Here is a 14,715-nt window from a genome sequence, read left to right as displayed (position 1 = left end):
AATGAGGAATTACATTAAACTTCCTCAGCAAGTTATTTTAATTAAGCTTCCGATGACAGGCTGGTGGAGCAATCTCCACCGAGAACTTGCTTACCATTCAATAACACTCAAGAAGCTGTCAGGAAAGTTGTGTTAGTAACTCGTCTCTGATAATCTGAATCAGAATACCACATGGAGTTTATTAACAATAAAAAGCTTTGCTGCATGCTCATTATTCTTTCAATATTGTGCTTATTAAATGTGATGAATCACTGTTATAAGCAATCGAAGACCATGATGATTTGACAGAATGATTTGTTGTGAATTTCTTTCCAAACTGTGCTGCATTAAATTATGGGTGACTGATTAAAGCAACAGATTTAAAGGTCTGTTTTACAACTCATTACTCACAAGAATGAAGAGGAGCCTCTTTGATTTGGATCTTCCCACAAAGATATTGTCACTGATGAGTGCTGTCATGGAGGCAGTTTTTCAGTATTTGAAAAGATCTGATCTCGGATCCATAGAGAGAATATATTTGCATTTATTACAGTATAAGTGGTGTTTGCTGAGGCTAACATCATTATCACTATAGCTCAAAAATAGAGCTAGAACTTTTTTAAACCACTAACCCAAAGTATTAAACTTTTGCACATGACTCATCCAGAACAAACAAGCACCACTCACATTTTCTTAAGCCAACTGTGGATCTAGTGATAAATATACTTCTACTCTAGTTTTTAAACACAGTTGTCAATGAGTCATTGTTTTTACAGTCACACAAATTACATCTCATGGTGCTGCCCATCGAGATCCATCCAACACCTCTCTGTCCTGCTCACCTCCATATATATTCTCTCTCTCTGCCACTTTTCATGACACCTCTGCTCTAAGTGCAAGGTCGACAGAACACCTAACCAAGCATTCAGCCTAGCATTCAAAGCCTAGAGTAAAGAGACTAGTCTGAATCCCCATTCCTTAGTTCAGGTCAGTTATTACCCATAGTTGCAGCCTCAACTTGTGAAAAAAAAGACTTAAAGTCTTAAAAAAAGTCTTTAAAGTCCATACAGTGCAGAGGTGGAACATGGTAAACATTAGGCACTTTACTTCATTAATTTATGAACTCCTGAACAATTATCTTCTCAGCTGGCAACTGTTCACCCTAAGCATGTGTGAGTGATAAACAGTGAAAGAAAGACAAAAAGAAAGAAAGAAAGAAAGAAAGAAGGAAAGAAAGAAAGATACAAACAAAAACAAAAAACAAGAAATATTGTGTACATGTCACTGGTAAATAAACGCTGAATTTAAACTTGATCACACTTACGAAGTTCTCCCACTTTGAGAATCTCACACAGCATCTTTGTCAGTTCAATACTACTGCGACCGAATGGACACTCATGCTTGTCCTCTCGACTGCTGTTCTCCAGAACAATCTGTAAAAAACACAGACAGACGTAAAGACTTTCACCTTAGTCAAACAAACACTTAACTAGTCATAAGAGTGCAACAAATGGAGCTGTTATTCTTTCTATTAACACTTAAATGCATACCTCGGGTCTTTAGAGACACGGGACCTCATTCCACCCCCCGTACCTCATCCATTTTTTGAAGTTGTGCCCACACCTCTTTAGTATTCCTAAATCTATCTCTTATAAATAGTGTAAAAAATGCATCTACAGTGACTGCATATCTCTGAGGGGAGGGTCTTGATTTTGTGTCCCCACTTCATCATTTAGACCCCACTTACACCTGGTATTAACCCTGTTAATGTGCGATGTACGGCGATGTACGGTTTTCCTAGCTCAGCTTCATTATAGGTAATGTGATCACAGCCACCACAGAGTGCGCTATTCATACGGTAATGTGCCGAGACGATCAATGCAAATGGAGCACACCCTCGACTGCGAGATTTAATGTAAACACAACACAACTCAACTTTTCTGCGTGTTTCTGGATGTAAGGATGAGCATTTGTATTTTGAAGAGAGACTTGATCCAGCAGAGGATACAATTTCGGATGAGTAAGTAATTTAGTTTCCATTAGCTGACATGCTATTTTATATAAACATGTACATATTTTACTAGTGGGACTGTTTCCAGACTTCCCAGCCAGGATTCAGAGTATTGACATTTGAAATATGTCCTAATAAGCAAGTTTTAGTTACGTTTAAATGCTGTTTCGGCAAAAGCAGGTATTTAAATTGTATGCTGTATGATATAAATATGATATGTAATATGATATAAAAATAATATGAATGTTTAGATTATATTTTAACGTGTTTATGCTGCCTCGTTATTATCAACAAAGCTTGTGCTTGCAAATATGTGTTCAGGTTAAATGAGTAAAATGCATTTTAAATATGCTCATATTAGAAAATCATCATATTATAATGATTTCTGATGGATCATGTGACACTGAAGACTGCAGTAATGATGCTGAAAATTCAGCTTTGATCACAAATTACATTTTACAATATATTTAAATAGAAAACTGTTCTTTTAAATTCAGAGTTCACACAATGTTTTTACTGTATTTTGGATAAAATAAATCCAGTCTTGGTGAGCAGAAGAGAATTCTTTTAAATGGTAGTGTAGGTCTAAAATTAAGTAAAGTATTTATGTAAAGAAAATGTATATTCAGATAACTTATTTTGACTTAAAACTTGATTTTAATCATTAAGTCTCCTCACATTCAATCTCTTTCTGTCACATTCCTCATTGATAGGCCCACGGGAGGGTCTTTGTATCCTCAGGTGTGAAACACATAAATATTTGTGATAGTTCACGCCTCCTTGCATATTACCTATCAACACTAAAAGTGTCTTACAAAAGTTAAATTACTATATTGTTTTGTATGAATGAGTGATCAGGATGATTTTCACGTAATTGTGTAGCAAAAACTCTAGGCTACAAGATCCAGTTCTCAAACGTCTTGTGGACAAAAGTTTAGTATGTGTTATATGGCCTTATTTCAGTGACTTAAAATTTTTGTTTTTTCAAAAAAACATGCATAAACTTTATTTTCTCAAAAATACAAAAATGTACACACATGTTGCTCAGATATTATTGTAGCCCAGTTTGTGATGAATACAGTGTTATCAGACTTTTATATATATAGCCATTAATATGTTTTTAAGCAACTGAAAAAAGCACAAATGTCAAGGCATGTCAAAACTTCTCCAGGGCCCAAAATACACTCAGACCCCAGAGGGTTATCATTTGTCTCAGGAGATCCTATCAGGGTGGCCAGTGCTAAATAAAGGTGGAAACAGGATCCAAAATGGCATTTAAAATCTACACTTACGTGAAGTTTTGTGCATTTGTTATTAAATGATGGACTTTTTCAATCAGGCTGTTGTTTTCTTTTAAAGCTGTACCTAAGCTTCAACCAAATTTGGCATTTTAATACCAGGTTTAAAGACCAATCTGTCTTGACTATTTGTGAGGGTCCTAACAGAGCCCATTATGTTTATTGGGGTATTCTAGGGTGTACTGGGGTATTGCGTGAGCAGTGTTGGGTAGATTACTTCCGAATATAATCTGGTACTGATTACACAACTTAAAATTTTTATCAGTAACATAGTCTAATCTGATAACTTTTAGATTTTGATTACTTTTACCCTTTAGCGTATCTTTAATGTAATAGATATTTAATCCATAAAAAGTAACTAATTTGATTATGCGTATTTTCAAATGTAACAATCTTATTTCAAGTAGTTAATTTATGCAATCTGATTATGTAATACAGATTAAATGTAGTCCATTACTACACAATACTGTGCTTGTAGTATATCCTAGTGTTTACTGGGGTATTGCATTAGTGTGAGGGCAGTAAGCAATGAGCTCCAGAATCACTGCAGGCAGCTGTGGATGCAGTGGAGTGGAATAGTACAGTACAGTTAATGGCTGATATGAGGGGACAGGGAGTGTCCTCAATAAACACTACTTCACTTTTCTTACTGAGTCTGCGTGTGTGTGTGTGTGTGTGTGTGTGTGGAGGGCTTCTGGAAGCATTTTGAAAAGTGCAATCAATGAACTGTGATTTATTTTTGTATTTTTATTTTTTTTTATTAATGGCAAAGGAACATTCTGGAACCAGACAGAAATGGGATCTGGAAGAATACTTTTTCAGCAGTTTTGCACAAATTGCATGATTTAGAAGTATAAGAAAATAGTATAAACCAAGTGGCAAGTTAATAGATTTCATATAGGATAACATATAGGATCTTCATGTAATCGTATGACTCAGGACTGCAGTGGTGAGGTAATGCTCAGCTTTAGAAGTGCTAATTAAGCACTCGTCAGATTATAAATAAATACTGAGTGTTTTCTCTGTTCTGCACCTCCTTTCTGTAGGTGTGTGAGCATGTGTTTTACCCTGATATATGCATCCTGATGGTGCCTGGCAAAGTAGAGCATGTTATCCAGAGCCAACATCCCAGGAGGAATCTGAGTGAAGTCCACCGCAGGGTTCACATGATTCTACACAAACACAGACACACAAAAACACACGGTAAGAGAGGCACACAGTACATTCTTTTTGGTTCTTTGCAACATCAATCATGTCAGACAGTACGATACATATTGTAGACAGGATTTTGGTCATGATTGACAGCGCTGACTAGACGTTATAAATCACAAGTTCAGAAAAGTGTCTGGAGTCAGTTGTGGCTAGGCAAAAGTTTATGGACAGCTAATTCTTCAGATATATTTATTTATTGTTTTTTCCATTTGACATTCCAATTTAGTCTAGTTTTTGTTAGTTTTCACTCAATGACTACTAGTTTTAGATTTTTAAGCATTTCTAGTTTCAGTTTACTTTATTTTAGTTTTAGTATTTTATGGCTGCCAAAGTGAATGCATTAACTGATGTCATTAAAATATGTATTCTGCCATCTGGTGTCAGGATGTAAAGGTTTAACATTTCATAATATACTGTGCATTTAGGTTAGGTTATTTCTAATTGATTTCAGTTAGTTTTTGAGTCATGAAATATGTTTGACTTCAGTTCCAGATTTTTCCATCCATCATTAACGATTATAAAACTGGAGCAGATTAGATGTAATTTTGATTAACGTTAAGGGAACACTAAAAAGAGTCTCTATCCTCGTGACTGTGCTAGGTGATGCGCTAAGTGCAACGACCGTGCATTACATCTCATCAGATTTTCGTGACAGTGCTCATTCTAAGTGCAAATTTCATGTCAGTGCAAAAGCAAGTGGGCATGTGTGGGAGTGTTTGCGCTTTTGTGGTGTATGCATGCATACTGTTGGTGTGTTGTATGTTAATGAAGTGCCGCAAAGTGCACTTTGCTTTTTTGCTGAGACTTAGGTCATTGTGCTAAGGCGTCTGAGGAGCAAGTATATTCTTGGCACAGAAACTCAACTATATCATCCACCAGCAGATGATATTAAAGAGCTATCAATCACTTTTAACACAGGTGAGAAAGGCTGTTAAAGAATACACAATAAAACTGATGGCAGACAAAAAGAGAGAGAGTTCACAGCAAGGACCTGGTTATTGCGCAAAAGAACGTAACACTAATGGTCCATATCTCTATTCTTCTAATGCATTACATACAGCCCATTTACATTACCAAATTCTTCATTTGTCTTAATTTATATCGACACTGCTTGACGGGGAATGGAACATAATATAATATGATGCAGATGGTGCAATAACAAGAAAACAATCTAGGAATTGAATTGCACTTCACCCAGCCAATTAGCGCTGCACCAGCATTATTTCACTGACCCACTTGCACCTAGACTTAGCGCATTCTTGCATGAAAATATCATAACTTCATGGCCATGCCCACAGACTTTGTGCATATGAAGTATCACTAAGGCATAGTAGCTCTTAAAATTGTTCATATTATAGAGACAACTAACATCAACACTTTTAACTGAACGTCTCTTGCACACATTACTTAATGTCACAATTGCTGTGGTCCAGGGGCGAAACTTTCATCAAAATGTTGGGGGGGGAAATAAACATAACAATTCTTAATACACACATTTTAATGATATTTTGGGGGGGGGGAACCCTCAGATGGGGGTCCTGACCCCCGACCCCCACGATTTCCGCCTGTGCTGTGGTCCAATTTAATCTTTATTAGATGGCCGTTTTAGGAGTTACACTGTAGTCACAGGACTCCAAACCAAAATCTCCAATGCAAGAAAGTGAATCTCTGTAAGATCTTTGTCAGAGTCTAACACTGATCCCAAAGGTAGTAATTAATTGGCCATTGATGAGCATGTCACTCTAACAAATCCAACACTGCCCATTTCTCCCTAAGAAATCTTTTAAGATTCCCAAAATCCATCTCAGAAAGCAAAATCGTACAGCAAGCTTAAAAGGTGCATGATCCTCAAGCCATGACTTCATGACTTGCATTGTAATGGCACTAAAAGTCCTGTACTGCATTTTGAGTTGGTGCACCGAGATAAGACAAGTCTCAAATTGGTTCCACTGCTCAAACTTAATTTCAGAGGCTCCGTGATTCAGAAACAGCCATATCTATCCCTGGTGGATGACAAAGGCCCAGAAAGCTCTCTGCAAATGTGAAGAAAATGATATCTGCTCCCCCTATTCGTCTGTCTACATCAAACTAATCTGCTTTTTCCAGACAATGTAAGATGGTTGCCTTTGAGGATGAGGGCTCTACGTTTGTCTGACTGGATTTAGAGTTGCCAATTATTCTGTCTTTTGAAAGTTCTGGCCTTCAGATCGACCCTGGTGAGTCTGCGGTGCTGAAGAGCAGAACCGCAGAGCAGACACGTAGCTGATTACAGAAGAATGGGACGGCAAGAGAGACAGATTGCTCTCTGCACCAACTTGTTAAGCAGACACTACTCTCTGAGAGAGAGTAACAAAGAGAAAGATGAGAAAGGTAGAGAGAGAAAGAGACAGGGTGTATGTTAGGAATGGCATTCTACCATCCTACTAATACAATATTTGCAGTATGCACTATGAAACTGCACAGCACTTTGCATGCATGGGATACGTGAATGATTTTCTACATTTGGCAAAATATGCAGCATGCAACTAAAACACACTGCACTAAATGCATTATACCACAAAGCAATTCGCACAACTTGACCTTTCATTTTTATTGCATAGAGGTATACAGAATTTAGAGTAACGTATACTGCTACTATATACTGCACATTTTGACAAATGTAGTAAGTTATCATAGTATTCCATGCTATAGCTCAAGTTTAGGGGATGCCATTCAGTTGTTTGAGACATTGTTTGAATTTTCAAGTTTTGTTTAACAATGCTTTAACTTCGACTGTCTGATCAAATAATGATGTAAAAGAAAATTGTCTGAAAGATATTACTTCCAGTTCATACATCACATTAAAATGGAAGGTCATGTTGAGCTCATAACAGTGTGCTGCAGATTCCATAAGGACATCTTTAAAAGTTGTAGGGTAGCATGCTATTCCAAACATTGCTTGATATTATTTAAAATAAAAAAATATTTAAAATGCAAAAGAGAGACATCACTGTACATTATTTATTACTGAATGAAACCTTTTCATCGTAACATGCAGTACAGCATTTCACATACTACTACTTTCTAAAAATGGTATGCAGCATACTGTATAAAATGTGCACTGTGTCGTAAACACTGTGCTTGTATTCCATTCCAAAAATTTCCAGAAACAGTTCACTGCTGGCACCAAGTACTTAAAAACATGTCTGTGGTGAGTGCACAAGGGACCAATTTCCCATCCATCAATGTGACAGTGCTCTGAGAGAGTTGGAACACAGTCCTCATTAACACAATGCTGTCTTAACACATTCTTAACAGCAAAACAAACTCCACACTTCTTTTAAATTGCTGTGGTAACAGCGTCTGGTCCCCACGGTGCAACCTGTCTTTTCGCAGGTTGCTCCGTTGCATAGGAAAAGTAATGTGTGTGTATGTGTGTGTAATGTGAGGTGGTGTTAACACCGCTAGAGGAGTTTAAGGACGGTCTTATCTTCAGACAGCACACAGCACTGTGAAAGGGGTCTTAGTGAATCTCAGAAGGGGTTTAGGAGCACATGACAACTTCAGGTTTGCTCCCCTTCAAGCTACTGACCGCAATACACATGCACACAGACCTTCTGCTGTCTCTGCTCTCTTTCACACCTGTTTCAGCCTCTCCTTCTTCCTATTACCTGCTGCTTTCATTTCCTCAAACCCTGGCAAAAGTATGTATAGATATCTGCATTTTTTTCAATACAAAATGTTCCATTATTATACTACCAGCACGACATTTTGCATTAACTCCAGTGTGTTTGCCTTCCCCTGTGATGTGACTGGAAGAGTGTTGCGTCAGAAGCGTGGAAGACCCGGGTTCAGATCCTGTGTTGAAACCAGGATGTAATCACGTTCGCATAATCAGTGACGAGCGCAATTAGGAGGTTGCATTTTTCCCTCTAACATAACATTTTTACTCCACTGATGGCTTTCTTTAGATTTGGGGTTTGGGTTGAGGGGTTCAATTTATAAAATTTGCAGTACTTTTGACTTTATACAGCCTGTACAGCTGAAAACAACTCGCTTTTGGCGCCCCTCTGTGGACATTACACCTGGAAAATGGAGCTTAAACATGCCCACACACCCAACAACACCTACTGCCTTGGCCACTGAGGGCAGTGTTTTGCATCGTGGTTAGCACAGACTGATTTTAGCTAAAGAAGTCAGCCTACTGCTTCCGAAGATGAGATCAGTCAGATTTGTAAATGCTTCAAAGGGCATCTTCAATCTTAAGTGATTCAGTGCAAGCAAGGAAATCTGACCTTCTGTACAAATAACTTAACATAGTCAATGTCACAAATTTGCTTATTTCATTGGTGAGCTCTAAATAGAGCAGAATCTTAAATATTTACTTTTCAATTTACACCATAACTCTTCCCAATTTACACCATAACATAAATCCTAAAATGTTATTTTGAGCTTTAACAAGAATTTTCTATGTGGTCTCAATACTTCTCGAAAACACAGTATCTTCCCAATATTGGTAAAAAAAAAAATTCACTAACAAAATATTATTGAATTTAACATGAATATTCAATATATGCCCAGCCCTACAGTAGATGTGGCTTATTCATAGCTGGCTGAAAACGTGCATGAGAAACATGACAGAGTGTCAGAATAAGATAGATTGACATTTTCTCCTCCAGACTGAAGACGTGAACGGTTCTGCTGTGCAAATGCATTTAAGTGAGTGCTGGATGATCTGTTAATGTGAAATGTGTCACACGAATCTTATAAAAGAGCTCTGACTGCTGATTGCTTACTGATTGAGTTTATTGAATGTGCCATGTATTCCTAATAATTTAGTTATGACACCTCAGAGGGCCATATGAGGAACAATTTTAGAAGTATTACTGAGATTTGTCTATTGCTGTCAATCAACAGCTGGCAAGATGTGTAACAGAGTAATATGTGTAAACTTACAATAAAGCCCAGTTTTTTGTAGTCTCGGGTGTACATAGATTTGCGCTTCTCAATGCTGCCACTGTTGTTGGAATCGCACTCGACATCGAAAGCGATCCTGCGCAGCTCAAAGATTATATCCCTCTGAGCCTACACACAGGTATAAAAACATATTATTACAAGGCTCTCTGGAATAATTGATTCTGATTGATCAATAATAGTATACTGAGGTAAAATGGTTTAATGATGATTAAACTGTATAACTGCCCTAATTGTTCATTGTCCCAGGTAACCAATTTCCTACTTAGCATTGATAGTTTCACAACATATCCCTTGTTATCACAGTTTTTATAGATAGAGACACACCTGGTCTTGCGGGTCCATTTTAGTCATCATGCGGTCCTCCAAGAGATTAAAGGTCAAGACCTGCAGCACATAAAGCTGGTGGGCCATCTCATCATTTATGGGTTTGTTACTCCTGATTACATTCTGAAAACAAGAAATAGAGAGACAATGGAGAATATTAAAGGGAAAGTTCACCCGCAAATGTAAATTCTCTCATCATTTACTCATCCTCTTGTTTTCCCAGATATGTATGACTTACTTTCTTCAAACAAAGATTTTTAGAGGAATATTATAAGTCAATGGTGATCAGATCTTTGTGGCTTTAAAAATAACATAAAGGAAACATAAAAGTAATCTCCAGTGTTTAAATCCATATCTTCAAAGCGATATGATGTGTGGGTGAGAAACAAATCTATATTAAGTCCTTTTTAACCATAAATCTCCACTTTAACTTTCACTTTCAGATGTGTGTGTGTGGGGATTTGGGGGATTATGTTTCCTTTGTGTGATTTTTGGACCAACAGAGCTGAGATATTTTTTCTAAACATATATATTTGCTTTCTGTAGAAGAAAGTAAGTCACACACATCTGGGATGGCATGAGGGTGAGTAAATGATGAGAGGATTTAATTTTTGAGTGAACTATCCCTTTAAGGCTGGATATTGTATTAAACCAATCCTATATTTGGAACGCCATTTGAGCAATTTATTTTCCATGACTTTTCCAGTCTTTCGTGACTAATGAATAAAGGTTTTTATTTTTTTTATTGCTTTATGGTGATTGCTGTTATAAAGAGTGATTTCTAAGTAATTAAATGTTTAAGAGCCTATATTTACATGTATGCATTTGGAAGATGTTTTTATTTTTTAAGTGACTTGCATATTTCCTGGGAATCGAGTTCATGAAGTTGGTGTTGCCATTATATTATATAATATGGTAAATGTACTTATATAGCGCATTTTTAAACCATAGCGGTTACCAAAGTGCTTTACACTGTGTCCCATTCACCCAATCACACACACTTTCACACACCAATGACGGCAGAGCTGCCATGCAAGGCGCTAGCCTGACATTGGGAGCAACTTGGGGTTCAGTGTCTTGCCCAAGGACACTTCGGCATGTGGAGTCATGTGGGCCGGCAATCAACCCTGTGATTAGTGGCCGACCCGCTCTACCACCTGAACCACAGCTGCCCCTAAATAATATACTGTATGCTTCAGTGAAATTTCTATGACTGTTTATTGTTTCATTAATTTCCATTATATTTTTTCCCCCTCAAGTCTGGAAATCACAACTGTGTGTTTTCACAATGTTCCAAATTGTTCCAATAGTTCCATTATATTTACAGGCTTTCTATGACCATATGAACCCTGTTGGAAATGTATGAATAGTAGGAAGAAAGAATCTCACAGTGTAAAAGAAAGAGATAAATAAATAGTATTTGGCAGAAATAGTAGAGTAGTATGGTATTCTGCAATTCCAAATTCAGCAAATGAATCAAAGTCAAAGGTTCAGTTCAGAATGGCATACTACCATTCCTCTCGTTAAAATGTTGCAGTATATACTGTATACCGTGTACTTACACTGAGAATGATTGAACGCAGCTGCTTCTGTGCTAGAATGTGAGCCATCTCCTACAATCAAACAAAACAAAGTTTCACCTTGAATTCTCACACACATCTTGAACAACTTCTTCAAAAGGTGTAACTCTATTACACCACCCCCCCCAAACAGCTCTGAAAACAAACTGTTAAATGAAACTCATCATCTACAGAGCATTCAGCACAACAAGAGAGCACTTACTGTTAGAGGACAATCAAGGATGCTCACATTTTCCTCATCAAACTACCATTACGAGCACAGCGAGGGCAAGAGATAATGAGAGAAACAGAGAGTATGAGACAGAAAGAGAGGAAAAAAAGACATAGAGGAGTAGAGAAAAAGCAAAGGCATTTTGTTAGCAGCACAGAAATGAGAGGTCAGCAAGTCAGCAAAACAGGAACTCTACAATGACATTTATGTAGGATATGAGTCAGTTAGCTGCTGCAAGCGATATTTTACAATACAACAAATAATGTGTCCCTACTACCTGACAGATAGCACCGAAATAGGTGTCCTGAGAGATCACACTTGTCTCTTTGACAGCCCTTGGCTCTGTAAACAGCAGAATTTTGATTCTGAAATCTCTATAACTAGTGAACCATTAAGGATCGATGTGTCACTGATGGGCGAACACACCCTATTGGCAAGCTGGTGTGTTTGACATTTTCAATAGGTGAAGGAAGAAGGGAAATGAGCAGAGGTGAAAAAAATGAAAAAAGGCTAAAGAGTTAACAAAAGCCACATATGTATACAAGAAGCAGGAATTCACTTTGTGAGACTTGATGAGAGTTCATTGTCACCTTATGAACCAAACCAACCTGCTCTAAGTTGAATCGCAACATTACAAAAATTGATTTGTAGCATAAAAGTATTTGAAAATCAGATAAAAAGACAAAAGGTATAAGACTGTGTACTTCACATCTTTTATGAGCACTGTAAATGATGTAACTGAATGAAAAACTATGGCAAAATATGAAACTGCTGATATAAAGTGGTTGATGACTAGTATAGAAACAATACATTTAAAGTAGAATGGAAAATATTCAGATATATACAAGGTTAAAACTATATAAGCAAAGCATACAAGTTCAACTCAAACACGGATTAATGGCTTAAGCAGGAGAATTTACAATCGATTAACAACTTCAGCGCTTACGGTAGGTCTGTCTTTAAAGATTTGTAAGTTATCATAAAAATTATTTCCTATGGAAAAAATGTATGGGATTTTTCTTCTGGAATGGTTGAACTCCATATACTGCTTTGTGTAGAAAGAGTTTGGACCAATGACATTTCAGTGAAGGTAGAGTTAGCCAGCTTGAGGGTTTGAAAATAGAAAATCAAGCAGTTGTCGAAATGCTTTGTTAGGACAAAAGATGTGATTTATCACTTGACGCTTTGTCATTGCATGCCTGATTAGGACACTGCGTCAATCTTTAGTCTAGGCAACAACAAACAAATAGAAAAAGCAGGGAATGTTTGTGTGCTTGTGCTGTACCTGTCTCTTTTCCTCAGGGGCTTTGAGGAACAATGCATTTATAACTGCAATTGTGTAAGTCTGAATGTCCTGATCCGTCCTGTTCCCAGAGAGATTAAAACAAAATAAAACAGAGAGAGCAACAATTAAATCAACTTTATTAATCTATTGATGATACACGTTCTACAGCAAGGAAAGAGAGGGAACTAGCCATAGCTCCATACCCTTGTAGGTGAGGAATGAGCTGGCCAATGGTGATTTCTTGAGCAACCTTCTGGTAGAGATCTTGACTGTTGAGCACCATAGATTCCAGGATAGCCAGAGACCTCTGGAGCACAGCAGTGTCCATGGCAGACTTGCAGACATAACTGGCGATCTAAATTAAATAGTGGGAAATGGCTTTGAATGTTAAGAATAACTGGTGTAAGATAATGCAAATAAGACAATAATCAATAAAACAGAGTAAATAAATTTATTCTTTGGAAGATACAAAAACAAAATTGCCACAAAAATAGAGCAAACTCTAGACCTTTGTCTGGGTAGACAGCATATTTAATTTGAAGCAAATGAAAAGAAGGCTGTTACAGAGGACTTTACAGTTCAAGTCTTCTGAAGACATACAATAGCTTGGTGTGCAGAAAGACCAACATTTAAGCCATTATTCACTGAAAATCTTGACATCTACCATTGCTCTCCTTGACATGTTCATCAGAGAAATGTCTGAAATGTCTAACTTTTACATAAAGGGGCATACATATACACACACACACACACATACATACATATATATATATATATATAAATAAAATCAAACTAGGACTATAGTAGAATATTGAGAACTATATCAGATGTTATAAATCAAATTAATTTAACTGAATATTTAATTGCAGAGGCAGTTTTTACCTCTACACTTTGAATGTTTTTATACATTTTCCCCGACTCCCTTAATTTTTGACCTTGGAGTAATATAATGTGTTCATTTAAAAAAAAAAAAAAAAAATATATATATATATATATATATATATATATATATATATATATATATATATATATATATATATATATATATATATATATATATATATATATAGGTGTATATATGTGTGCCACTCACATGATGTTTTTTGTTTTTTGGCACCATTCGGAATAAATTCTAGAGACTTTTGTGTGTGAAAATCTCAGGAGTTCAGCTGTTACAGAAATACTCAAACCAGCTCATCTGGCACCAACAATCATTCATGAGATTATCTAATCAGCCAAACATGAGGTAGCAGTGTATAAAATCATGCAGATAAGGGTCAGGAGCTTCAGTTAACGTTCACATCAACCATCAGAATGGGGAAATCTCAGTGATTTGGACAGTGGCATAATTGTTGTTACCAGATAGGCTGGTTTGAGTATTTCTGTAACAGCTGAACTCCTGAGATTTTCACACACAAAAGTCTCTAGACTTTACTCCGAATGGTGCCAAAAAACTAAAAACATCATGTGAGTGGCAGATCTGTGGATGGAAACACCTTGTTGATGAGAGAGGTCAACATAGAATGGCGAAAGTTTGGAATAATGTACAGATTTTGCAGTTTCGGAAGGAAATTGGTACTATAATTCAACAAAGTGGCATTCAGTTGATCACAAAATATAGTCATGCCATTACTGATGTAAAAAAACAGCACCATCACTATCTGAAAAAAGTCATTTTTATCAAATCTTGACAGGCCCCATTTTGACATTATCCTTGAGTAATCATGCTAAATTGCTAATGGTACTAGAATATCACTTGCCATTATAATACACAGTTGAAAACTATTTGGTTCATTAAATGAAGCTTAACATTCAATCACTCGTCAGTCAATCACTGTTTTGAGGAATGAAGACTATAA

At 36.8% G+C, this 14,715-nt stretch overlaps 1 protein-coding gene across 4 annotated transcripts in view; it reads right to left on the bottom strand.

The window, feature by feature from the left end:
- Positions 1-14,715, bottom strand: part of LOC127650022 (engulfment and cell motility protein 1) — a 129,502-nt gene that overhangs the window by 43,780 nt on the left and 71,007 nt on the right. For 2 of the 4 annotated variants that reach the window (XM_052135136.1, XM_052135135.1), the window contains exons 9-16: positions 13,060-13,211; positions 12,857-12,935; positions 11,563-11,604; positions 11,343-11,393; positions 9,781-9,903; positions 9,436-9,564; positions 4,356-4,460; positions 1,304-1,412 (exon numbers count right to left, since the gene is read on the bottom strand). In XM_052135136.1, the coding sequence (XP_051991096.1) occupies positions 1,304-1,412; positions 4,356-4,460; positions 9,436-9,564; positions 9,781-9,903; positions 11,343-11,393; positions 11,563-11,604; positions 12,857-12,935; positions 13,060-13,211 (790 nt within the window). Of the gene's footprint in view, positions 1-1,303; positions 1,413-4,355; positions 4,461-9,435; positions 9,565-9,780; positions 9,904-11,342; positions 11,394-11,562; positions 11,605-11,848; positions 11,906-12,856; positions 12,936-13,059; positions 13,212-14,715 lie in introns of those variants that run through there. The other 2 variants (XM_052135137.1, XM_052135138.1) reach the window with 2 other exon arrangements.

Source organism: Xyrauchen texanus, chromosome 10, assembly GCF_025860055.1.
Source record: "Xyrauchen texanus isolate HMW12.3.18 chromosome 10, RBS_HiC_50CHRs, whole genome shotgun sequence".
NCBI classification, from domain to species: domain Eukaryota; kingdom Metazoa; phylum Chordata; class Actinopteri; order Cypriniformes; family Catostomidae; genus Xyrauchen; species Xyrauchen texanus.
Note: the sequence above shows the minus strand (reverse complement) of the source record. Positions and strands in the feature narration are given on the sequence as shown.